General features: G+C 38.9%; 1 protein-coding gene across 3 annotated transcripts in view; it reads right to left on the bottom strand.

Annotated features, from left to right (window-relative positions):
* TNKS2 (tankyrase 2) overlaps nt 1-25,240 on the bottom strand; it is a 30,941-nt gene extending 5,701 nt beyond the window's left edge. The window contains exons 1-23 of one of the 3 annotated variants that reach the window (XM_072425206.1): nt 24,674-25,240; nt 16,127-16,351; nt 15,040-15,135; nt 14,499-14,535; nt 14,186-14,261; nt 13,978-14,072; nt 11,949-12,015; nt 11,398-11,584; nt 10,697-10,818; nt 9,537-9,628; nt 9,369-9,447; nt 8,499-8,670; nt 8,307-8,386; nt 7,520-7,665; nt 7,151-7,316; nt 5,324-5,543; nt 4,833-4,942; nt 3,189-3,377; nt 2,284-2,536; nt 2,002-2,084; nt 1,566-1,686; nt 839-936; nt 71-145 (exon numbers count right to left, since the gene is read on the bottom strand). In XM_072425206.1, coding sequence (XP_072281307.1) covers nt 71-145; nt 839-936; nt 1,566-1,686; nt 2,002-2,084; nt 2,284-2,536; nt 3,189-3,377; nt 4,833-4,942; nt 5,324-5,543; nt 7,151-7,316; nt 7,520-7,665; nt 8,307-8,386; nt 8,499-8,670; nt 9,369-9,447; nt 9,537-9,628; nt 10,697-10,818; nt 11,398-11,584; nt 11,949-12,015; nt 13,978-14,072; nt 14,186-14,261; nt 14,499-14,535; nt 15,040-15,135; nt 16,127-16,351; nt 24,674-24,875 — 2,991 coding nt within the window. In that variant the 5' untranslated portion in view covers nt 24,876-25,240. The remainder of the gene's footprint in view (nt 1-70; nt 146-838; nt 937-1,565; nt 1,687-2,001; nt 2,085-2,283; nt 2,537-3,188; nt 3,378-4,832; nt 4,943-5,323; nt 5,544-7,150; nt 7,317-7,519; nt 7,666-8,306; nt 8,387-8,498; nt 8,671-9,368; nt 9,448-9,536; nt 9,629-10,696; nt 10,819-11,397; nt 11,585-11,948; nt 12,016-13,977; nt 14,073-14,185; nt 14,262-14,498; nt 14,536-15,039; nt 15,136-16,126; nt 16,352-24,673) is intronic. The other 2 variants (XM_072425207.1, XM_072425208.1) reach the window with 2 other exon arrangements.
* Nucleotides 25,241-26,136: the final 896 nt, after the last annotated feature.

Genomic DNA, 26,136 nt, shown 5'->3' with positions numbered 1-26,136 from the left:
AAAGGTTTCTTTCATAAAACAAGCTTGAACATGAGCAAAACCTCAAGGATAGCTATCAGCAGATACAAACCTTAAGAATATTATATCTGTTAAAGACTCCACCTGCATGTCCTCCATCCCTGTGCTCTCTGACTGTACTCTGCATCTAAAAAAAATAAAGGAAAGTAAAAGGAATAAACATTACACTTGAGGTCAGGCATCACAACACATAATGACTGGTGAGCAAAAAGGGATAAGGACAATAACCTAGTTAAAATCATCAATTTTTCATTTTTTTTTTTTTTAATTGTTTTTTTTTTTAATTGTTGTTTGTTGAATTTCCCGTTGTGCCTCCCGTGTGCACCGACGTCACCGGGGAAACCCCGGGGAATGTCACTGCATTAGCTGGCTGAGGATCGGAGGAAGAAGATGCCGCCCAAGGATGAGATCCGTCGGGCGGGATGCCAGGGGATACGATGGGACAAGCCAAGTGGGGTTTTTTTTATTTTTTTTTGTTTTAGCTACCCCGAGTAGGATTAATGCTTTTTGTATGTTTTTTTTTTACTCCTAGTCACACTGGGGAATACTGCCAAGGGGGTTAACATGGTAATAATGGTATAGCAGCTTCCAGACAGCTTACAGTAGATTGCATATATATGTGGCATCATTTCTGCACATAACCTTACCTTTACAAATTCATTTATAGAATATTCATACAACATACCTGCAGTTACTGTCAGTTTGTATGATATTCTACCCCCACACCCCAGGTTAGCTTATACTAACTCAAAGGAATTGAACAATTTTGGTTATAAAATGTATACCAGGTATGGGTTATTTTAGGGCCACAAATGATTACCTCTTCATCCACGGACAGGAATTCTTTGTCGTCTGGAGCCAAGTCAATTAAAATAGTTCCACTGCCAGAGGTGTTAAGTGTCAAGTAATGATTTAAACCTAGAAATGAGCCAGAGTGAACCAAGATTAAATAAACACAAGACAACCCCAGAATATTTTTATAAAAAAATACAATACTCAGTTCTAGATGTTAGCAATAGTCACCCCCTTAATAAAACACTAACCACACAGTACAGTGATCATATTTAGAGCTTTTTTTGCACAGCAGTGTAGATTCAAATCAGTAATTTGCCCCACACATTAAGACGCAGTGTAAGCTTACAACTTCTTACAAAAACAGCTAAGTGGTTGATATAAAGTATATCTGTGCAATAATAAAATATCCCATACACCAGAGAAAATCTAAAGGGTCATTTACATCTCAGTGTTGCATTAAGCTACCGTTTAATGTGTTCTTCATTAAGATAGTCCAATCTTTTTGAAATGGCTGCAATGCAAGCCAAAGTGGTTGTGCACCATGCTATGCTTCAGTGCCGAGTCATTAAAAATTAAAAGCACTGTGGTAGTACATGCTTAAACTTACCCATGTGCTATTATTTTAAACAATAAGTGTGTGCATGTGCAAGCAAATTACTCCCATCTTTTTTATTCGCCCAGTGACAGTGTTACAAGTGACAAACTTTCTTGACATAAGATGCCATCATATCACAAAGGACCTGTGAAATTACCTTGCTGGCCTGAAATAAGCCGCTCCACACCTTTGATTATTTTATGTCTGTGACCATAAGCATTAATTCCAATTTCTTTGAACTCCTTGTGTCCCATCTCAATTAAAACATCTAGTGTGATCTATAAACAGACACAACATTGTGTTTTTTATATTAATATTGTAAATTAAAATCATACATTCCTGTGAGTAGGATGCAAATTAGGTAAAAAACATTAACACGTGTATAGAATAGCAAGTACAAAGAACACTATGAACAAAAAAAAAGTCATGGTTTTTAAACAAATTAATCCACATGTAAATATTTTAAACAAAAAAACAAAACACTAACACAAATCTTGTTAATCTAGAAAAGAGTAAAAAGCATAGTCTAATATACTAAAATATTACAATTGTATATGACCTATAACAACATATTATACCTATATTATTCTTACCTGTTCTCTCTCAAAGATGTCAATTAAATGTTCAAGTCCAAGGTTACGCAAAAACTGATTAATGCTCAGATCCACTCCAGGTACTTAGTAAAACAAAGGCAAGAGGAGAGAGGGAAACAAAAGGGATAATTTAAAAGAAGGGAAAAAAAGTTATTTGTAACTGGCAACTTTTCTGGCTCGTTCATTTTAGCCAATTACTTGTTAAACTTATTTTTGCTAGCTTTTCTGATACATATACAGCACCATTGTACATTATTTTTAATGACAGTGGAAGAAAGTTACCTTCTTCCTTTCTATCCAAAGCTATAGCTCCTTCAGCTCCACCAGCAGATGTAGACTGCGATTCTGGAAAGCTGGCAGCCAGGTTATCCAAGCTGCTGGCAGCAGACAGGGTGGGGGGACTTGAGGGCACCGAAGGTAAGACTCCTGCTGTTGAGGATGTGGGCTGAGAAACACTGATAAGCTGTGGTTTATAAAATGCTGGCAATGATGTAGGTGGCATAGCTGCTGCTAGAAGAGCACGCACGTCATCAGCCTGTTTAAAGAAATAAGGTTTAAAATTGTTTGGTTTATTATATAATAAAATATACCAATTATGACACATGTATAGTAATAGACTGATGGATGTTTTACTTCCAGATTTATTGGTTTGGTTTATCTCATTATGGAGTAGCTGTAGCAGGATAGGCGCATCACAAATTGAACAGTATACCTAAACATGAGAGCTATGCACTCCTTGTGAAAAAAAAAAAAATGGCACAGAAAGTTGCTACATTGTTTAGAGCAAGCCGGTACTGGCCCAACAAAAATCTGAGATCTAGAGAACGTTTGAAGAAAAGCATGATTCACAAAGCGGCTGGTCATGTAGGGTATTTAAAAGAACATAAATGAACAGACAGTTTTTCCCTGTAGTCTTTGGATTAACAGGACAAATACACCAGTTGAGGCATGCTTGTTAAAATAAAATTTCATCAAAGCTGCTCTAGTCATAGTTAAATATGAGAAATCAACAATGACATGAAAAAAGTTTTACACTGCAGTGGACATACTGTTAATGCTGAAGGGTTGCATTTTTTTGAACATAATGTGCTTAGGTACATTTATAATTTGTCTTATACAGTCATACTGCAAACAAGAAAATGTAAATGCAATACAGATCAACAGAAAAGGGACATTTAGTTACTTACAGTAACCAAATCTAATGGTGTCTGCCCCTCCTGATTTTTTAGCGTAGGATCAGCACCATGTGCAAGAAGCAAAGCACAAAGCTGTGTCCTTCCTTTCTGAGCGGCTTCATGCAGTGGAGTGAAAGCCCATTTATCGGTGGCATTCACACAAGCATTGAATTTGATAAGTAGAGCAGCCACATCGACATGCTGAAAAAAAATGACAAAGTTGGTTACTGCAATGTGCAATTACATTAACAAAATATACTACACTAGAGACAAAATAAAGACGGCTTTTGGCAAATAACGAACAATAGAGAACAGATCAATAAATTTATATGCAGAGTACTTCGTGCTGGCTACAGTAAAACATAACACTTGTAATGCGCTGACTGACAGGTGGTAAAAATACCTTTATTACCCACAAGGCTGAAAACAAACCATAAAGCTTTATTGGTCCTGTACAGCACCTGCTGCAGCTCTGGGCACAATTGGATTCATGCAATATTCACAAAATCACAATCCAGCTCCTAAATCTACAGAGGTACTGGAGAGAGAGATTTATCATACTATGCAGATGTCAGGACTAGCAGAAAACCGCGAGGCTTGATTAGGTGATAAAGGTATGTAAAAGTTTGCTTTCCAAATAAAACCCAACACAAACATGATAAGGCTACGGTTCAATACACACCTGTTAATCTGTTCAAAATATCACAAACTTACAAATCATGAATACATAAAAAAGGGTTAATATCATACTTCTGCATGGCAACAACTAAAAATGGAAAATAAATCTGCTATACCTGTGTCTCACCACAGCAATAATATATCTGTGATTACTTTGCCAAAATCCTAGTTTAGCATTTTTTTTACCTTTTTAACATGGAAGAACCTTTGAAATAATTTTCAAGTCTTAGGGGAACCAATGCTAAAGTTACTACATCCTCAGCTCATAGAACATTAGTGTGGTGGTCAGTGGGAAGAATGCTCTTACATTGCTGGCCAGCAGGAAGATTGTCACCCTTACAGATAGCCCAAAGGATGAGTGGTGTCTCAAATAGATCTGAGAGGCACAAAATGATCATTGCTCACGGAAACCCTAGAATCCTCTGGAAGTACCCAGGGGTTTCACAGAACTCGGGTTGAAAAACACAGACCTAGATTGTTATGGCCCAGATGACCCAACTCCTGTGCATGGGCAAAATGGTAAATTTATCCCACCCACCAGGGTAATCCAAAACATATTGTATGTCTTTTGTTGCAGTTATAAGCTATTTTGTTAGCACTTAAAGGCAAAATTAGGTTTTAATTCAATCACAAGAGTGCTCTATAAATTATTTATGTTCTCTGTTAGAATAGGTTTTTTCCAGGTGTTGAGACTTCTTACCATGAACATAATATGGTAACAGTTCTGTGATCAAACTGTCCAAACCATCTATTTGCTTTACAAGGGATTGTAGGAGTTTTACTACTTTAGAAGAATGGACCTAAGTGACAGACTCTCTGTGCTTTTATAGCATGTGAAATAGGACAGTACCTCAGTCATACTTCCAGCTATTGTACCATACATATGTTCCTCTGTTTGTCGCCTAGACACATTCAGGATTATAAAAAAAAAAAAAAGGCATAACCCACCAGACCTGTGTAACAAAATAAAATCCTTACCCCATATGATGCTGCATTGTGCAGTGGAATAAGGCCCCCTTTATCTTGAGAATTTACATCAGCACCATGTTGTAACAAGTACTCCGCAACTTCCAAGTTATTGTAACCAGCTGGGAAAAAAAATGTACAGAAATCATTTTTCAAGCACACACAATGTGATTTACTTGTAAAGTTTACCTCCATTAAAGAAGCCCAATTAAAAAAAAAAAAAAAAAAAATCTCAAACTAGGCTTCTTCTGTTTATATGGCACTCTTTATATACGACCCTACACCTGCATGCCACTCAAGCTGGAACACACAGAAGCATTGTCAGCATTTTATTCTGTGTAATACAAAGTGTTATTCTGTTTATTAAGTGTAATACAAAGTGTAAGTCTTTGATGGGTTGCTGCACTTGACAATTATTGAATAGAGCTTTGAACTTTTCACTGAATAAAATAACCACAGTAACAGCTGCAAAGCAAATCTGTGAGAAATGGCATCACACTCACCTGCTAGATGTAACGGTGTAGAATGCCGGCCTTGTGTATCCCTACAATTGACATTTTCAGGTGTGCAGAGTTTTTTGACTCGAGCTACACAACCCCTCTTGGCAGCATCTAACAATGCGGCATCTCCACGAAGAAGGTCTTGAATGTCTGTATCTCCATCTTTGACCAGGTCTAATGGTGTATTTCCTTCTCTATTCTTCTTCGTTGAATCAGCTCCATGCTGTTTGTAATAGAAGATTCATTTACAAAAACATGACCAGCTGAGCAGTGTTTTACAGCCATAGTCTTCAAACACTAATAACAATTAATTTAAGCAATTTACAAACAGGCTCACAATACTATTCCTACGCTATATATTTTATTTAGCAAGTACAAGTACAAGATTGAAATCCTGCACAAAAACAAAGTCGGTGTGTTGCCTAATCACAGCAAGTAGATAAATGCTCAGTCGTTCTTCTCTCTAGTGGTAACAAGGTGCTGTTTTTTCAGCAGAACAGCAGGAGGCAAAAACCGGAGCTAAAAAGCTGGAAGAACGCAGTGGTTTGTTTGAACATGGTACCAATTAGAGTCTGTGCAGCCTGCAGCAGAATAACAGTTAAAAGGATCTAAACTAAAAGCAATATAATGCTCGCTGGGAAGTTCATGCAATTACACCTGAAAGACACAAAGGCCAGAACCTTCAGCAAGTTCTAAGCAGGGATACTAACCACATGTATGTTAGTTGAAGATGTAATCTTTGATAACATCTTCACCTGAAATGGTAGTGGCCCTGTTTCTGAAAGAACAGAGGGGAAGCATCAGATTCCTCCTTTAACAGGTACAAAGCCAGAAGGAAGCACAAACATTTGTCAGGCAGATTCCAATTACCTCAAAGAAACTGCAAGTGCAGGAGAAAGGTCTTTTTCACCTTAGGTGTTCCAAAGGACCCAAAACAGTACTAGTGAAACAACAGGCAGCTCTTCTTGCTTTCAAGTAGCATAAACCATTACATGTGAGCAGAGATGGTCTCTTATTTCAGAAATATGGTGGAAGACTGAAATACATGAGATCCAAGCTCATCCTGTATAGACGGGATCAACTTCGTATCAGACTCTCTAGCTCAGCAGTCCCCAACGTTTTTGGTCCAACGGATGTGCGTCTCCCCGGCGGGGTCCTTCTCCGGACCACACTCGGGGGGGGGGCCCCGGACAGAGCCGCAGACCAGCGGTTGGCGACCGCTGCTCTAGCCGATAGCTCAGAAGCTGCTACAGCAATAAACAGATCAACCGTAGAAATTGCAGGGGAAGGTGTTAAAGTTCACTTTACAGAGTCCGCTAATAAGTGAGTAATCAGGGATATGAAATCCGCTTGGCAGACTGGCAACTAGGCTAAAAATACGAGGTAAGGACTTGCATAAAGCAAACAGGTTTTTAGTACTAGGTAATGGTTATAAGGCAAAACTTAGACTGGGAAGAAAAGAATATCACTAGAATGCTAGTGGTGACTAGTAAAAGGTAGGCTGGATCAGAAAGCAGTGTGGTCTGCAGAGTCTGCTACTACTTCATTGTGCAATCCACAGACTGAAAGCAAAAAGGTAACCTAGCTGTACATCTCACTTGCAGTAGGGATAAGTATTAAATTCACTGTTTTATATAATGTAAAAAATGAAGTCCATTTAAAGTGCTAATTTTGGTTTAGTGGAGGTCTTGTCTCTTTGCAGGAATATCTACAATATGCAAAAAGAACTGGCACTGGATGTACAATGGATATCACTGAATACAAATACAAAATTTCACATAAGGACTAAAATTTGAACATATGCAATTCTAAATAAATTCAAAATCATACCTGTAGGAGAAGCTTGCAAATCTCATATTTCCCTTTAGCTGCAGCCTCATGTAAGGGTGTAAATTTCCATAAATCAGCAACATTAATCACTGCACCATGCTTGACAAGCAATTCTGCTACTTCATAGTGCCCATAAGAACATGCATTGTGTAATGGAACCAAGCCACTAAAGAGAAAAAACAAATGAATAAAACATTTTAACGTTTAAGATAGGAAGCTTAGTTTGACACTACTATAAATATATTTTCTAAACTAATTTTCTTATTGAAGGGCAACTCAAAATCTAACAAATTGACTGCTTGGAACTGGGAGTTTACCTCTAACAGGTAATGATTATCGATATATGTTCCATCATCATTAACTACTTACCCTTTATCTTTAGCATGGACATCTGCTCCGTGTTCCAATAAATATTCCACCACAGCAACTCTATTATAGCCTGCAGCGAAATGTAAGGGTGTGGACTGTCGGCCTTCTATATCTCTACAGTTAACAGTTTGTGAGTTACACAGTTTCTAAGGGAAGAAAAGAAAACAATTATAAAAGATCTGACTTTAAGATGTAAAACACTGTCTACAGACTTGCAATGACAATGAGAACACAATATTTTCTGTATTTGGATATTTTACCAAAGCATATATTAGGGTGGCTGTAACACCTTTTTGCCAAATGCCCACTAAAGGAAAACACTACAAATAAAAGATTTTAAGTGTAAATGTATGTAAACAGATGTATTATCTAAGAGAGGTAAAACAAGAGCAGTGGTTTGTAGCAAGTGAGATTTTATTAATCATATATCTGGCCTTCGGTATGACTGCTCTACAAACTATTGTTTGTCTCAATAAGAGAGCCTAAGGCATATTACAGGCAAGCAGATATGCTGCCAATGTTATGCTTAACCAATCAGTTTGATGTTTATTAATTTGTAATAGCAGTCATCAGCACCACAACACAGCTCATGTGTGTATGATATCCTGGCCCTTCCAATCATTGGGGTGAGAATTAAGTAAACCAAAAGGACAATGCTGAAGTTTTTCCAACAGAAAGAAGCGCCAACCAACTGTACTTGTTCACTCTTAGATTATGGTACGATTTGCCTACAGTTATGGTAAATGTTTGCTATACAAAAAAAACTGCAACTCTACAACCAACTCACTTTCACGATTTCTAGGTCTCCAGCTTTTGCGGCCTCTAGCAGTTGGCGGTCAGCATCAGAGTTACTAAGTGGTAAGCCTTCTAATAAAAATAAGTATTAAGTATTAATACAAAGGAACATACCAATATACCCCCCAATATTGTAAAATACAACTGTTTCTTAAAAAACATGAAGAACAGTTATTATCCATACCCTGGAGAAGCTGCTGTACACTTTCATTTCCCATTTGAACAGCAGTGAAACCTTGAAGTGATATAAGGGAAGGATCACAACCCGAGTTAAGCAAAATTCTGCAGGTTTGTAATTGGCCACAATGAGCAGCACGATGGAGGCACGTTTGCCCCAAGTTATCCAAAGCATTGACCTAAACAAAAGAAACAATGTGTAAAATAACACTACAGTCTAAAATATGGGCATCATTGTTACTCATGATCATTCTTGGGAAAATATATTAAGCACTGCAAAGTTCATCTTCTGTAATAAAACAGTGATCTGTCCCAAAGCCCCGCTCCAGCCAAAACTAATTTTTAAAGAAGGAGAAAGAAACTTTGCAAACTCCTCAGGGCACACCAAATAGCACAGATAAAATGCATTTTATATGCAATGAAAAAAATTGCACTTCCCGCAAATAGTAGCGTATAAACCAGACACGTCAGAACCCAACTCATACCCAAATTTGATGTTTCAAACACACTATTACAAAACCAACGTCCTACTCGGGAAAAATTGGACAGTCTTTACTCACACTTTAGGATTTTACATCACAGCTTGTTTATATGCTACTGATCAGGTCCATTAGCTTTTGCTAACAGGAATTTTAAATTGTTGCTTTGTAAAAAGGTGTGCTATTTTCCGCTCTTTTTTCATGTATAACTTTAGGACCTTTTGGACATACACTGACTTTCTATTAAACACACCAACAGATGCTACTTTTTTTTTTTTTTTTTAAACAGATTAATATTTTCATACTTTAACTATTCTGGTATCTAATGAAAACAACTGAGGTGCCTTCCGTTTACTTTATTACTTGATAACAGAAGGGGCTTTATGCAAAATCCTCACCTTGGCTTCATGTTTAAGCAACACCTCTACAACATCATTATGGCCTTTATCTGCTGCGACATGGAGCGGCGTCAAAAAGCTTGGATTAAAAAGAAAAACATGGATGTAAGAAATTTTTAACACTGAATGATATATAAGAGGGTGGGTCTAAAAGTAGGAAAATCATACTCTTTGGTCTTTTCATTGACATTTGCTCCTTTCCTTAGAAGTAGTTCACACACTTGTTTTCGCTTGGGGTACTGAGATGTGGCAGCAAAATGCTATATTATAGGAAACAAAAAAAAGCAAAAAAAAAAAAAAAAGGAAAAAAAGTTACACAATAGTGACCATTTGAGTTTAAACAAAATGTTTCCCTATAGACCCTTGCCAAATATGTATTTTGGAAAAGCACAAGTCTTTTTTTCAAGCTTGAAACTACAGAGCTAACAGAACTCAATCCAGAGTATTCTCATCTTAGTAACTAAGGAATTCTGCAAAATAGATCGAACACAGTGGTCTTCCTGACAAGCAGCCAAGAGCTTAGGAATTTGAGAAACAACATCACTAGAATATATGTGAAATTAAAAGAAAATACATATATATGATATCAAAAAAATAATATAGACACATTTTTGATAATTGTTATTACATGTGTTGTGTTTTTTTGCTATGTCTACACAATTTTGTTTTGTACCCACCATGATGGTCTCTGTTCTTTGCTACTTTTTCTACTTTGTTTAAACAAAGTACAAAAAATAATATAAATACACATTAGTGTGTACATGTAAACATTTAAATAATCACAAATGTATTTAGTGTGTACATGTATAAATTTAAATAATCACAAATGTATTTATCCAAATGAAAAATGCTGCAAACTTTCCGTAACTAAGCTTTTTTTTTTTCTTTCAAGATAAGCAAATGCTCCCTGGAGTCTTATTTTACTGGGAAGTAGGGTCAGACAGATGACCTATGAATAGTTTCAAGCTGAAAAACATAAAGCTGTGTTTCTTCACTTTACAGTATGACATACACTGCTTTTCCGGGCTAGCGGAGGCGGTGTGCAATTCTCTCATGAGAAAGTGGAAAGCTCATCCTATATTAGAGGTACTTTAAGGGTAAGAAGTAAACTAAGAACTTTTTTTTTTTTTTTTAAGGTTAGTTTTTTAGTAAAGTCTTTATACTTAATTTGGTAAAAAGAGAACCATCATATAGTTGGTTCCCATGTGTTTAGTCTTTTTTGATTTGTGGTCTAGAAAAAAAATGATTTTTGAATGTTTTCTCATATAACTGGTTTCAACCCCATAATGTTCCAGCTGCTTTGGGGTGGAAATTTTTAAAAGCCTTACCAAGGCAGTCTCATGCGTTTGAGGATGTTTAAAGTTGACTATTTCAAGTGATAGGTGTTTTTTCACACGAGCTGCATCTGCTTCTCTAGCTGCCAGCAGCAACGAATGACCTTTGAATTCATCTATATAGGAAACAGATCAGACAAGTTTAATATTAGTAGTGTAGATTGAAACACCTGCAAAAAAAAAATATGTCAAGACATCTGTTATTATTTATCACCATCATGTAAGCACAAGAGGGATAAGCAAGAAAAAAAAAGGTCCAAAAACATGAAAGGTTTGTCAGTTCAACAACAAAATGACATTACCTGTTATAAACCAATTCTAAATTCTAAAACCTAATGGTTTCACTGCTGCAAATATTTTTCTATTGCAAAAGACCTAAAGCATTTTTACCCTCTAGGTCTTAAAATGATCCTTGCATTTAATGCAGTGATAGATGGCAAAAACAGAATTTCCAGCTGATAGGTTCAAATCACACACAGTAGTCATCTCTAAACCCAGTTGTTATACTCCTGTATATTTGTGTTTTTGCTAAATAAAAGAAATACGCTGATGCCATTCTTATACAGAAAGGTCAGCCAACTGTGTCAGTAGTGACTCTCTCGAAGAACATTGATTATTATAGCATCAATAGAAATATTTGTAAAACAGTTTAAAAAGCAATGGGGAAAAGTTGTAAATAAAAACAAAAAACTTACATGCTAAACGTTCCTTAAGCTGTGGTGTTGGGGCCAAATCTATTGCACTCTTGTTATGGCAGTTGAGCATGTTGGGATCTGCTCCATAACTTAATAAGAGGGAGCATACCTCAACACGATTCTTAGATGCGGCTTCATGAAGAGGGGTGAATTGCCAGAGATCCATTGCATTGACACAGGCACCATGCTAAAAATAAAACACAATATAAATGAAACACATTTTTATTGTTTTACATTTTAGAAATGAATACTTGGGATATGCACAAGCATACTTATTATCAAACAAAATGATCAACAATATCAAATAACATGTAGATTGCAGAAATCAGACTTCCAACCATATTTCATCTTGGTTATATTAGAAGTGCTGCTGGGATGGATAAGTAAAGAGGACAAAAGAACTTAGCTCCTGGAGAACACATTTCAGTTTATTTAAAATTATTATTAAGTGATGGCATTCCTGCCAACATTTCAACACTGGGAAGGGGAACAATTTACTGCCAGCTGCTGGGAGACTGTGGTGTTAGGTAAGTAAATAAAATTACAATTACCTTTACAAGCAACTCAGTTACTTCGTAGTGTCCATATGAGCAGGCATTGTGAAGTGGCACTAAATCGCTGAAGAAAAAAAATACAAAATATCTAAGTTAGACTGTAGATGAAATCACAATAATTCAGTACAAATCACTATTAGGTAGGTAAGTAGTCCACACAAAAACCAAGAAAGGCCATCAATACAATTTAATTACAAGCACAGCAAGACAATTTTAAGAAATGGGTGATGGGAGATGATTTTGAGTCCTGAGAATTACATCTAGACCCCAGAATCTCTCTGTGACTGCTTCCCAAGCCCCAAAAGCATGTCGTACATATGAAGGCAAATTATTATTGGCATTCCCAAATGAACAGTCTTGAAATATTTTCCTCCCCTGTAATTTTCATACACACAACCATCTATGTTTCCAGAATTGTAAATGCACTTATTCAATACAGACTTTACCATACAACATAATGACTAAAGTATTTATGATTAACTTGGTGAGGCATGTTTACCTACAACCAAGAATGCAGAAAAACAAATGCAAATGTGTGCGTTACATATATCTTGCTATCACAACAGTTTTTTTTTATCTGACCTAAATCTCAACCTCCCAGGGGAGTATTTTGAATGTTGTTTCTTCATAATTAAAGCTGTCACTGCAAAAAGATAGAATTGCCACGAAAACTGAACACTTTCACCATTTGAACATGCTGAATTTACTAAAATGTAGTTATGTTGCTTGCAAAATGTTGTACTTTGTGCAGTTTAAATAAACAAATCTGCTAAAAGGAGAGTGGAACAACTAAGACTTGTACCCAGCAGTCTGACAACTCATTCCTAAAGTGGAATGTGGGCTAGTATTAAAATTATCTGGTAGCCAGCCATGCTAAGTGCTGGTATTGAAAAAAAAAATATGTAAGAAACTATATATGACATTTAGGTTACAATTCAAAGAATTATCTGTTTCATAGCAGCTCAACCAACCTGACTGCTGCATTGGCACTTAATGAACCAGCGTATCACTAACAGATTGTGTGAGCTGTCATTGCTGGACTCATAGTAAAGAATGTCAATTACCTCAATGTAAGTCTGAGCTTTTGGTTTTAGAAGTCTCGGTCACACCTGGAATAACCATGCTGATAACAGTGTGACAATTATTGAAACCCTCAGCTGTATACTCATTCTGGGTCAGTGGTTCAGAAGTTATTAATGGCAGAGGATCAGAACACCAACCAAACAAGCTGTATTTTATAGACCCGGATCAGAAATGGCAGAATAAAGATGTCTGCTTATTTCTATGACATGGGAAATTGTTTTATACTGACAGTTTAGCTCAAATGACAAATTCCTGGCAAGATTATGAAGGAAGTGTTCGGACACAATGCAGTATCATCATCTAAGGCAGACAGGGACAAACTACAGCCAGTTAAACTCTCTCTTTACTTCAGCGGCTCCGCTGCTCTGGCTTGAACAAACCCGCCCACTCTCCCATCGCAGGCTAAGATCTGCAATGTGAATGGGCAGAGTTATGCCATAATGACGTTACGTTCAGTGGCGTCGCGGTGGCACAACGCCACCCATTCTCCAATGGGCCCGGCTGCCAAATTTTAGATCAGATTGTGGTCCCCGAGTGAAAGTTTTCCCACCCCTGATCTAAGGACTGGTAAAATAAAATGTGAAATGTTTTTTGAATTTACTTGTTTGGTAATATTACCTATTAGGAGTCTGAAGCTACTGTGGCTTCCATGCAATACAGTCATTTGGGAGGAAAAGCAGTAATAGAACATAGAGGTTAATGGAGGCGTTCATCAGGGATAGTTACAGCTGACAGGTGCATGAACAGCAGAAATGGCATCCTCTAAAGAACAGGCTAAAGGTGTTGTTCAGCCATGTATTGTAAATCATTGCAAAGGCAGTCTAGAGATATTTTCCAGAAACACCCGACTAGATCACAGCAGCAATATATTAGGAAGATGCTATTAAGACTTCAATGTTTGTATAACAAATATTTGGATAATTAGTTATTTGTGTTGTCATACCCTTTATCCTTGGCATGAACATCTGCTCCATGCTGAAGTAACAGCTGTACAATTTTGACACGGTTATAGCCTGCAGCTAAGTGAAGGGGTGTTGACTGTAGATAAAAATAAATACTATTAAAATAAAAAACACATTTTTTTTGGAAATGGTAGACAAGACGGCTGACAACAGTTGTAAAATAAGCTATCACAGCATACGGTAGGTTACCTTTCTTCCATCACTTGCATGGGAATTAACATTAAGAGGAGTAAGCAATGCCATCATTTTATCTTCATTTCCACTACTGGGGGGAAAAGAAAGAAAGAAAGAAAGAAAGAAAAAAAAAAGTTTAGAAAATTTAGAATGCATGCTTCACAGTCACACAAAATTAGTTCAATCAACAGTTTTGCTGGTTGAAAGAAGTGCATAGATCATTTTTGGATGTTAGACTCTATACTCTTCTATATATTCAATACTTCAGGTACCCCCCTCCAGTAAAAATACAAAAAACACCCTTCTTGTATTTTATAAGGATACATACCGAGCACTTTCCAAAAGTTCGTCCTTCTTGTATTCCCCTGTAGAGACAAAGAACAATTCATATTTTACACTCTTAAGAACACTCAAAAATTTGGAATGATGACCTAAAGGTAAACTACAGGCAATAAAATTTTAACAGCTATAAAGATAACAGTCATGTAGGGAGGGCATGTATTTTAGTGAGGTAATCGGAATGACTCAATCTTGCTTTGTAAGACTAAACAATATAAGCATCAGGTATCGCTGCAAAACAAGAATCAGGCTTTTGCATGTAATAGGTAATTACAGTAGCTTCCTGGAAATAGCATAGAAACATAGCATTTTGATATGTCTATTTGTATTAAGTGAATCATTCTTTTTTTTTTACATGCACTGTAAAAACAAAAAAAAAATGATACTGTTATACATTTAGATAATAAGGCAATAATAAAGGAAGTTAGATAATAAGTCATGTACAATAAACCCCCATGGGTTTCCAGTTATATACATATTATCCAGTCCTGATCTCAATAATATATTTATAAAAAAAAAAAAATCATTACCCGTCAGCACTGATTTAGCTGAAGGATCAGACAAATCCAAAGCTGTCCGGTTGTCTGTGTTACGAATAGTTGGATCTGCTCCATGCTGAAGTAGAACTTTGAAAACAGAAGACACAGTAAACAGTTATTTACCATACCCCAAAAAAAAAAAAAAAAAATTAAAAAACACAAATCTACAGAACCCACATGTTCAAACCATGTTTATATGTGCCTAGAGGGGTTGACTTGCTGGGGGACTGCTCACCTCCAGGAGCCTTTTTTTGTTCCATAGCTGGAATACACAACCTCACTGGCAAACTTAAAGCAGACCTCCCCATTTACCTGGTCTACTGTAAAATTCTCAAACATTTTTATCCAACCCACTGCATAGGACTTTCCAGCCAGCATTAAAACCCACCAAAACTCACGGGCATTAAAACTCCTCAAGTCTGAGGCATTTAGGAACAACATGGTACAGAACCCAACATCACTTTGCACATATGCAAGAACAGGTGCTGGGTCTCCAGAGAACATTTCCCCCAGCACCTGACACCCCACATGCCCAGAGCAAGATAGGTTACCAGTTTATACTGAAACCGGCAGCCCCCAGGGATAAGGGATCTAGGTATCCACCATAGCAAGAACTTGAAGTAGAGTGCAAATCAGTAACAACTTTATATAACAAAAGAATACCAGGACCACAGCATTTAAATAATTTAATATCTTTAATGTTTTTATGTTGGTCTGTCCTAATTCACCAACTGCATAACACATAATGGTAAAAAGGACTCCTTTTCTTAAAATGTGTTACAAAAACCATGGGACAAATGCATGTCAAATGCCTGCACCATCACAGGCTGCTGTCCCACAGTGGTTACATGCCTCAGGGGTTTATCAGGCAACATTTTGGAAAATGATGCAAATGTACCTAAACTGTAAAAGCCCAGGTTGCTCCCAAAAACAATTGAAACAACACTTAATAGTCTTCAGTATATTTTAAAATAAGAATATCAAACTAAACGCCATCTGCTATAGTTACAAACTTTAAGCAATTCATGCACATATAAAAGAGTGACATTGCATAATCACAAGATGATGATATGCCTACCTATGCAAACATCTATTTTGCCCTTTATAGCGGCTTCATGGAGAGGAGTATAATTCCAATTGTCACGGGCATTAGGATCAGCACCATGTCTCAGCAGGAGATTGACAACTTCAGCATGGCCAAAAGAGCAGGCATTGTGGAGAGGGATGAGGCCGCCATCATCACGCGCATGGACATTGGCACCACTCTGCAGTAAATATTCCACAACATCCTTGCGGCCAAATCCTTGAAAAGAAAACAAGATTTCCTTAAGATTTTAACAGAAGATTCGGACAGCATATGCTTCCTGAGCACTTCCAGCATACCTGGGACACAAGGGTGAACAAGGTTCTAAACTACGTGCCTACATATGTATTAGGAGAATTCTATAGCAACGTTTGTATTTACCATTAAAAAGACGCCTTTGTCATGAATCATCATTACTTTTATAGCTTTATATGTATAGGTTCATTGACATTCAAATCCTAAGTATAATGCAAATGGAAAATTGGTATTTGATGTGCCAAGAGAATTATTAGGCCTTCCACAAGGGTATAATGATATATGCAGATGTAGAGGCCTCACATCTCTGACACTAGGTCTAGGATATTTCTTCTGTGACAGCCTTTTGTCATACGTATAGCAATGTTATTTGTTTGTAGTGCTCTAAAAACTTCTCTTGATTCCCTGAGTGTAGTCCAGTTTAGCCCAATATAAAAGTCAGTGATACAGTTTACCAGTGCTGCTGACGTGACTTTGCCCATTCAGCAGAGAAACGGCCGCTGGCAATGTATTGTGAATGACCAAGCAGAGGGGGGCAGAGACATAACACCAGCCTGGGTCTAATGGAGCATTAGCACTTTTATCTGCAGCCATCCTAAAGAAACCCTAAGCTGTATTATCACAAAGGTTTTCTCTTAGTTCTTCTAAGTCTTAGAAGAAAGCTAGCGTCTAGATTACTATGAAGCCAAGTGAAGAGCTATATACAAGTAGCATCGCAGGGAAAGGTTAGTGACACAAATTGGGCTTTAGGAAAAGGGAAAAATAAAAGCAAAAGTCTGGTGGTTAGAAGCAAGCTTTACATTGTGTAAAAGCCAGTTATACAGGTCTGTGGTGTTCAGCTAAATTTGACAGGGATGGATTATGGAGACTTAAACAGAACGTAATGGTGCTGTGATAAAAGTCCATGCACAACTATAAATAGTTTTTGAAGACTTGCAAGCTTTTAGAAAGTTTGTCATGTTTTTTTTTTTGTTTTGTTTTTTATGTATTAAATTCAGAGATTTGTTAAGGACGTATTAAAGGGTGCTCCCAATGGCATACCGCAATTAGTCCCTCTCATCTGCCAAGACATTTGATCATGCAAGGTGTGCATGGTTTTCAGTTTACAGAATGAGGTGTAAGAGGGCAGAAGCCTTGCCTAGCACTACATGAAAGGAAACTGAGCCAGCAGAATTGAAATGCATAATTACAACACAAATCCCCCCAAAAGATGAAATATGAGCGGTCATTCAAAATTAGTTTGTATGCCCCAGACACCAGCAGTCCATTTTGAAATCTGTAACATGTACAGACACTGACGTTTATCCTGTGGGTAAGTGACTAGCATTGCTTTATTAAAGCGGAATTGTATTCTTATTCTCAGTCTGATGTACAGGCTTCTCTCCTGAGCAGAATTTAATTTTTCTGACTTTGTGTACACTGTGAGCTTTCGTAGATACAGCCTGCCTAGGAACCCACACTTCTCTAGACTACCATACCACCACCAATTCATTTTGCTAATTGCTTTCCTAACAAGGACCAGCCCACTGCTTTCCTGGGGGCTGTAGATATGAGTAAGGACTCAGCATCCCACTGGCCCCTTCCGCCAGCCATGATCTGCTGGCATTGCATAGATGAGTACAAAGGCCAGGTGATGATATCAACTGGTATTAAAGTGTAAAAGTTTTATTTATGAATTTAATTTGCTTGATAAGGAAGAAAAAAAATCACTTGTTGATAAGGGAGCATAAAAAAAAAAAAAAAAAAAAAATAAACAATCGCCTAACAGTATGATTAATTTTTATTCAGAACGTTTGAAGAAGGTAGTGCTCCAAATCAAACAGGGCTACCAGTATGTAATTCAATTTTTATTCATCACAGATTTTGGGAATGACTTGTGCAGAAGTATGACAAATGCTAAAATTCTGCAAGCTGGAATAATGTCCACACGAAGCAAACCTTATAGATTGAAGCTAGGAATATGTCTGTACTTGTCCGAGCAGCAATTCTAGCCACAGTTAAGCTTCACTGGGCTGGTAAACCATGCATAAAACCAGCTGTCATAGTAGTAGAGATCTATGTCATGCACCTATTGTGTACTTATATTACAAGATATAGGATATTTAGATCTATTGTGTAATAATCCTAGAAAAATAACAGGTCTAACCAGCATAAAGAAAAAAAAAAAAATACTTAAAAAGCCCAACAACTACCTAAGGAGAGGAACTTTTACTGACAAATGCTTCAGCAAAATAAAAATAGACTGGAGTTCTACTTTACCCATAGTATTTTGTCTGGGATGACGCGTCAGCAAAAATCACAGATTAGGAGACAACAGCCAATTCTCTAAGCAATTAGATGAGTAGCAAAATCAATGAAAGGCAATAAACTAAAATTGCATCTTGTAACAAAAGCCTGACAGATATTGATTTTATAACCTATAAACAAATGTCAGGACAATTTCCCTTTCATGGAGTTAATAAAAATAAACACTGTAAACCAACAACCCCAGCTGATATATATTCTACAGTAACATCATTGTTTTAATTACAGAAAATTGTTAAAACAAAACATTTATGCTCTCAGGGTAATCAACAACTAAATTACAAGTTTCTGTGTATATACAAGGCACTGTGCAAGTCTACTAAACAAAATCAATAATACCTACTGCTCTAAGTCCTAAAATGTGTCCTACTTGTAATGACTTGAGGAGCCAGGCCCAGCAATATGAACTTTGGCCAAACTTTGCACATGCTTGTTCCAGCCTAGGGACTCAGAATGGGATGAATGAAGCATGAGGAGGATGCTTCCAAAAACAGGTCAACAATAGCTGCGTTCATTTAAACTTGAAACAGTTTCATGATGCACGAGCATAGAACAGTCTACAAATCACCAGTACAATCAATTATAAACACTAAAAAGCCTCCATGAGAAATAATAAGAACCCTGTGCTATCAACAAAGACACAAAATGTAACCAGCAACTTCTTTTTACTGCTATTCAGCTGGCACCCTACTTAGGCATCATCACTTTTCCACTTCCTGTGGGAAACAAATCCATCATTCCTTCACTGTCCTTCTACAAAATGAAATCCAAAACCAACTGCACCAAAAAGGCCTTACAAAAATCCAAATGACCCCAAACAGCCATACACAAGTACAAATGTCGATGATTACCTAGCATAGCACTTAAGTGTAAATTTGCACTAAACCATAGCAACCAAGCAGACATTTGTGTTACATGTCAAATATGGGGAAGAAAAATAAACATTTGCTGCTTAGTTGCTATGGTCAGATTTAAATAACATTGAGAGCCATGTTAGGATACAATCTAAAAGGCTACTTTATTTAAAAGACAAAAAAAATTCTCAAAGAATTTTAAAATTTTACATTTTAAAATACAAGATAAAGAAAATTTTTCTATGCATTAAAAGAGATATAATGTATAATTCATCACATCAGCATATGAGAATCCAGCTAGATCACATATGAAGTGCTATAAATTGTATAAAATGTAATCCACATGCTGTTCACATTCATAGCAGACTGTGCTCATTAGATAATTCCTCAATCATATAAAGGATGGCTGAACCCTATTGCATTAAATACTGAGAAATCCACTTTTGCAAGACATAGACGCAGTGGTACCAGGTGATAATAAGGTAATGCTTTTGCATAAAGGAAATCATTGCATGCATTAAAGTTTAGACAAAGACGGACAACAAAACAGACGTTTGTACAGTAACTAGTGAGGTGTTCAATGTAAGCAACCAGCATGTTTCTAAGCTGTTGGAAACCCACAGAAACAAGAGTTTAAAGGTGAAACCCCTTACAGACATCAGATGAATGTTGCTGGAAATAATCTTTCATAATGATTTTCAGTGACAGGAGAACAAATGAATGCTGTACACATAGTTCTGTTGTTTGGAGAGAAAAAAGGGGGAGGACTGACATGACATTTTTTCGCCTAAGAAGATCATGAGGGATCATCTTGGGTGACAATCATCTGACATGCAGGAAACAACTTGAGGAAGTGAAAGACAAATTAATGTGGTTATATATATTTATATTAATATAAAGTTAAATGTATATATTTTTGACGCAATAGAAGGCCCTCAATGTGACTTAGGGTTAGTTTTATTGTAGTTCCCTGAACAGCAGAACTCAAGTGTAAGGGGATCATTCAGTTTATATACCAGCAAGGAGCATGCTGATAGCAGGAAAAAGCAGGGTGACAATCATCAGCTTATGTTTAGCTCTGCATTATTTTACTGTCCATAGCAGCCTTAGCCAAGAGCCTAAATTATGCTGGCTGTCAATTAATGACAGAAGTGACAAAATGAAGGGAAAGGGATCTCCAGATATGAACAAAATGTACACATGTAGCACAGAAAGAGGGTTAGAGTAATACCTGTATATCAAATCTTTGTGCTGTGATCTGAAGTCTTTTAGTGACAGGCAAGTATTACAAGGTAAGGATTACACTTTAGTGCTATAACTATAAAAATAAATACAAATGAGTGCAAACCTAACCATTTTGGAGTTGGTACTTACACTGCTTTTGTCATGCTTAATGGTTTACCAACACAGTGTAAGGAAGTATATTAAACACACCTATATAACACAGTAATGTACTCAAAATATGGGCTGTGAACAGGACACATTGGGCTTGCCTGTAAAATATAGAGATGAACTACAAATAACATTACATGTTACATCACTCACAAGTCTTAATAAAGTTGTATTTTTTTTGACTACTGATGAGGAAAATTTAACTTTCTGACCCTTGGTGCTCTCGTATAAGAAATCTGGCCAAGCCCTGGTGTGCAGTGTTCGAAAACTTTCCAAACAGAATGGCAAAACTTTTGTATTACAAAACAGTTCACAAGCATCATCATGCAAGAAGGGAAGAGACTTTGGGAAGGCTTCAGGCAGTGCTGCAGTGAGTCATCTACAAACAAATGCTCATGTTATCGGCTCCCTGCTACAGATGTTAGTCATTTACTTTATTTTTCCCACAGGATTTACTTTATTATGCAAGTCTGACTTTGGCCTCACCCTTTTAAAATAAGGCAATATGTTCACATATTAATCCCTAGGAAAAAGGGGACCTTTCCCCTGCCTATCATAACGGGCCAAAGCAGTTAGAGCTGAAGTTTAATCAGGAAATATTTGCCCTCCCTGGTAGCTTTTGCACCCCTCATCAACATAATACAATCTTTCTGTTATGGTGACATTCCTTTTTTGACCCAGGGAAATGCTTTTCTACACAAATAGCTGGCGGCAGAGGTGGGCTAGGTGTTGTACATAGCTTTCTGAAAATAGGATATTATGGTAACACCGAACCTTCATAGGAAAAATGTGAAAAACGGTGAATGAAAGGGAGATGGGTGGCAGGGACATTTAGCATGAAGGAAAAAACTAGATGATGCTGGATTTCTATTAGCCAGGAAATGAAACAGACATTATTTGATTTACTGGAGCTTCTACTGCTCACTGAGAGTTGTAAAGCTGCGTACACACCTGCAATTTTTCTCGTTGGAAAGGATCTTTCACGATCCTTTCCAACGAGAAAAGACTGCACGATGCATGAACTTTGCTGTACATACAGCACCGTTCATGCTCTATGGAGAGGGGAGGGGGAGAGCGACGGAGCGGCACCCTGCTGCGCGCTCTCCCCTTCCCTTTCATTAGGATCGGTCGTCGCCCATCGTCCATGGATCCGCCAGGACGGTCGTCGGACGATGGACGACGACCGACTGTACACACGGCAGATTTTCGCCCGATAATTGGCCGATAACGATTATCGGGCGAGAAAAATTTGCCGTGTGTACGCAGCTTTAGTGAAATCAGACTGAGCAATCCCAGTACAACTCTACACAATTACATGTAAAGCTGGAAATGAGCTTTAATCAGAAGGTGGGGGCCCAGCTCCAAAAGGAGGTTTTGCAAAACTGAGAAAGTTTCTGTAGAAATGCGTTGAAGAAATCCCAAGGAAAGCTGTTTAATGAATCGGAGTGGAGGGGAGATATACTCCTGATCAGGCAACACGGAGCAAATTTAAATCCAACCAAAGTTACTGCAATCTCAGGGTGCCAACAGAAACATCAAAACCAATAGTTAGCAGGGTATAATCCCCAGGCAACAACTGAGAACACCTGAAAGCCCCCAGACATGAAGAGGCTTCTCCCCAACATCCACATTGATAACAGTAATTCCAGATGTTCTAACTTTTACCCTATTATGTATACATACCAGTGCAAATTCCATGCACTTCATAGTCATCACCCCAAAAATATTGCTTGTGAACTATCGATCACAGTATAGATAATTTAAGAGGGGACAAAACAATCGCCCAAGTCTGGTATTAGGGCATTCAGCACAGTGCAATACTAAATGAGGTTAGGGAAAAGCTGGATTTGTACATTTTCACCCAAGAAATTTTTTTTTAGGGGGATTAAAGTCTTGCACTTTTGGCAAATATTAGTAAGCGCTGTCACAAGCATTGGCTACCTTGTCTCCTGCATAACACTAAATTCAAAACCTCCTCGAGTATTTGCTTTATTTGTAGGAGAAAAGATCTGCAGATACACAAACAGCAGTGAGAACTTCATTACCACAGTGTAAATTAGGAGGGTGCAGAACAGACAGTGCCATGCAAATTCAGGTTTAGAGAGTAGAAAGTCAACAGAACACCAATCAGTCCAATTGGATTATTCACAGGTCAACCTGCCAAAGATTCAATGCCTTGCAGGGTTCCCTTCCTAAATGATATACACACAGTGACTTGTTAGGGCTTGTCTTTACAGGTGACGTTAGACTCGCACCAGACTTGTACTTCAGCGTCAATAACAAAGATATCTGCACTCGGTTCTTTATAAATCCATTTACTGTGGTTCTATACCAGCCGTCACGGTTTTGTGGGCACAGTGGTCCCTTTGTCAAGGCAGTTTTAACAAATTTTCTGTTTTGTTTTGCCTGGATAAAGAGTACCACTGGAACCTACTGGGAGTTGTAAAGAGACATGAACCGAGCAGTCTACGTTAGTGCAGGACAGTATATAGGTTTGTAGCTAGATGTGACATGGCTAGGCTCAGGCCTGTAATATATAGAAGGGGAGCATTCAGACTAGTCCTTAGGAGAGACATAGATGGAGCCAGACCTAACTTTATAGAAGTCTGGCCAGACTTGTCCCTAGATACAGATAACCTGAGGCTAAAGTTTTATAGGTGGGAGGGGGCAGATTTGTCCTAGGGGCAGAATAAGACCTGCTTCTGGATTGAGAGGTTATGTTCAGTTCCCACTGCTGGCACCTTGCACCATAGGACCTTTAAAAACAAGCAGTTTGCCGTGTGCAGTACCCATCCATTCTCTATAGGGCTGCTGCAGGAGATGCTTCTTGTAGTATTTTCTCCAAGGCTGCAATTCAATGGCGATAATCACACCGCCAGTCTGAACATTGCCTTGGAGTGACATGGTTAGGCCCCGATCTAAACTATAGGAGGTATGTAAAGGGGTATTACCTATCCTTAGAAATAACATAGTTAGGCTTAACCTGGATGGGATGGGGGTCAGACTAGTCAGTGACAGGACTTGACCCATATAAAAGGACAGACTAGTATTTACATGAGACACAGCTCGGCCCAGCACTGAACTATTTAGGAGTAAGATTTAGACCAGTCCATAGGAGTGACATGGCAACACCCAGGCCTGAGCTATACAGGTACGAGAGGGTCCAGCCTGTTCTTATGGGTGACATGGCAAAGCCTAGGCTGGGTGATGGGGTCAGGCATATCACTAGGTCCAAACCGGAGCTATAAAGGTAGAAGAGGTCAGACCGGACTATAGGCGACATAGGTAGGAAGGGGTCAGACTTATCTCTAGGTAAGACATAGGTAGGTCTAGCGGGAGCCATATTTTAATCACTGGGTCAGACTTATCTCTAGGTGGCTATAGGTAAGAAGGGATCGGCCTTGTCTTTTGATGGAAATGGTTAGGTCCAGACATGAGTTATACGTTAATGACTGGATCAGACTTATCTCTAGGTGTGACATGGTTAGGCCCAGGCCTGGGATATATAGCTGGTATCAGATCAGACATGAAGCCCTTTGATATATAGAGCTGGTATCGGGTCAGACATGGATCCCTGCGATATAGAGCCGGTATCGGGTCAGACATGGATCCCTGGGATATAGAGCCATGGATCCCTGGGATATAAAGCAGTGATGGGATCCTCAGGTGTGCTGGCTAGGCCCAGGCCTGCGGTGACCAGCCAGGTATATTTAGCCGGCCCTCCTGTGATCATTACCTGCAGCGAAGTGAAGCGGTGTGGATTTCCTGCCCGCAGTGTCCCGGCTGTTTACATTGTCGGCATTGACCAGCTTCCTCACCCTCTCCACGTCACCGTTCCTACAGGCCTCGAAGAGTTCCCGGGCCGGCTCCCCGCTGGCTGTCGCATCCCCGTGGGCAGAGGCAGAACCCGAGGCCCCGGCACAGCGGCGGCCTGACATCCTCCACCAACAGTCTCCGCCTGACTGGCCGGGGCTGCCGTGCAAGGCCTGAGCTCCCAGGCCGCACTCTCCCTTGCTGCCACCCGGGCGGCTCACGGACACCCGGAGACCATCCCCCGGAGAGTCCGTCCGCCCCTGGGCCCCTCGAGTCGCCGTGTCTGCGCTGGTGATTAGACCCTGACGACGCTCTGCTTCCCACACTCCATAACAAGCCCCGATATTCCAAAAGGCAAACCGCCCCGGGGGGTACACGGACACCGAGCACTTTCGTTTCTGCCTTCGATACCGACGGGAAAAAGCCGTCCAGCCAGCGGCCAGCTCGCCCTGTCACGTGAGGTGCAGCCAGCGCAGGGAAAACACAGACTGGGCGCGTGCACGAGAGCGCATACCGACACATGGCACGCGCACGTCTCTGACGACACTCAGCCCGCAGGCTATGTCATGGGGGAAGGGGGGGGGGGGGGGTGAGCTTCCCATGGAGGGGGTGAGGAATGTCTGCCTCCTAAAAACACTGCTCCTCTATAGAGCCTGAAATGTGCAGCTAATACACTACATTTATTATATTTCTACCTCTTTTACAATACATCTCATTATGTTATTTTAGGAGTATGTAAACCCTACTTCTGGCCTTTTAAATATACCCCAAAAAATAATTTTAATATATATCTGTCTAGTAAATGCAAAAGTGCGCTAATAACTTCCTGCGCTCGTTGCCTGTTGTGAGTGCTATCACCTGCACCATGCTATCGCTAAGGACTACAGTGCTGCACCATTCTGTGCTATGGAGGGGCAGAGTCCCCTGGCCCTGTACTTCTGATCCAGCAGGGTTCACAAAAATTCTTACATTCACATACCTTCCTTACTATATAGTAATATATAACAAGAAATCAGTGGCCCCCTGTGATACTTTGAATGGGGCCCTCAGCTTCTGTAATTCAGTAGAGCAGCCGCAATTGCCTGTACTGTATCTGCTATCCCTTCCCCCTCCACCCCAATGTGACCCCTGCAGTGCTAGTTCCATGGCTGCAGACATACAATAAGCACCCATTACCTACCGCAGATCTCTGGAATCCTCAAGCAGTTTATCTCCTGTGATTCCCTTGTGATCCCCATATAACTACTGCTCATGGGCCACAGGATTGTCTGGGCTGCAAACCAGAACTTCTTCCAGCTCTCAGTCCTATTTTACCGCTCCATGCATCAGGGGATGGGGTTAAAGAGGAAGTGAACTGAAAAAACCAAAAACAAAAAAAAATACACT

The sequence above is a fragment of the Pyxicephalus adspersus genome, chromosome 10 (assembly GCF_032062135.1).
Source record: "Pyxicephalus adspersus chromosome 10, UCB_Pads_2.0, whole genome shotgun sequence".
Lineage (NCBI taxonomy): Eukaryota > Metazoa > Chordata > Amphibia > Anura > Pyxicephalidae > Pyxicephalus > Pyxicephalus adspersus.
This window is presented reverse-complemented; position numbering and strand designations above follow the sequence as displayed.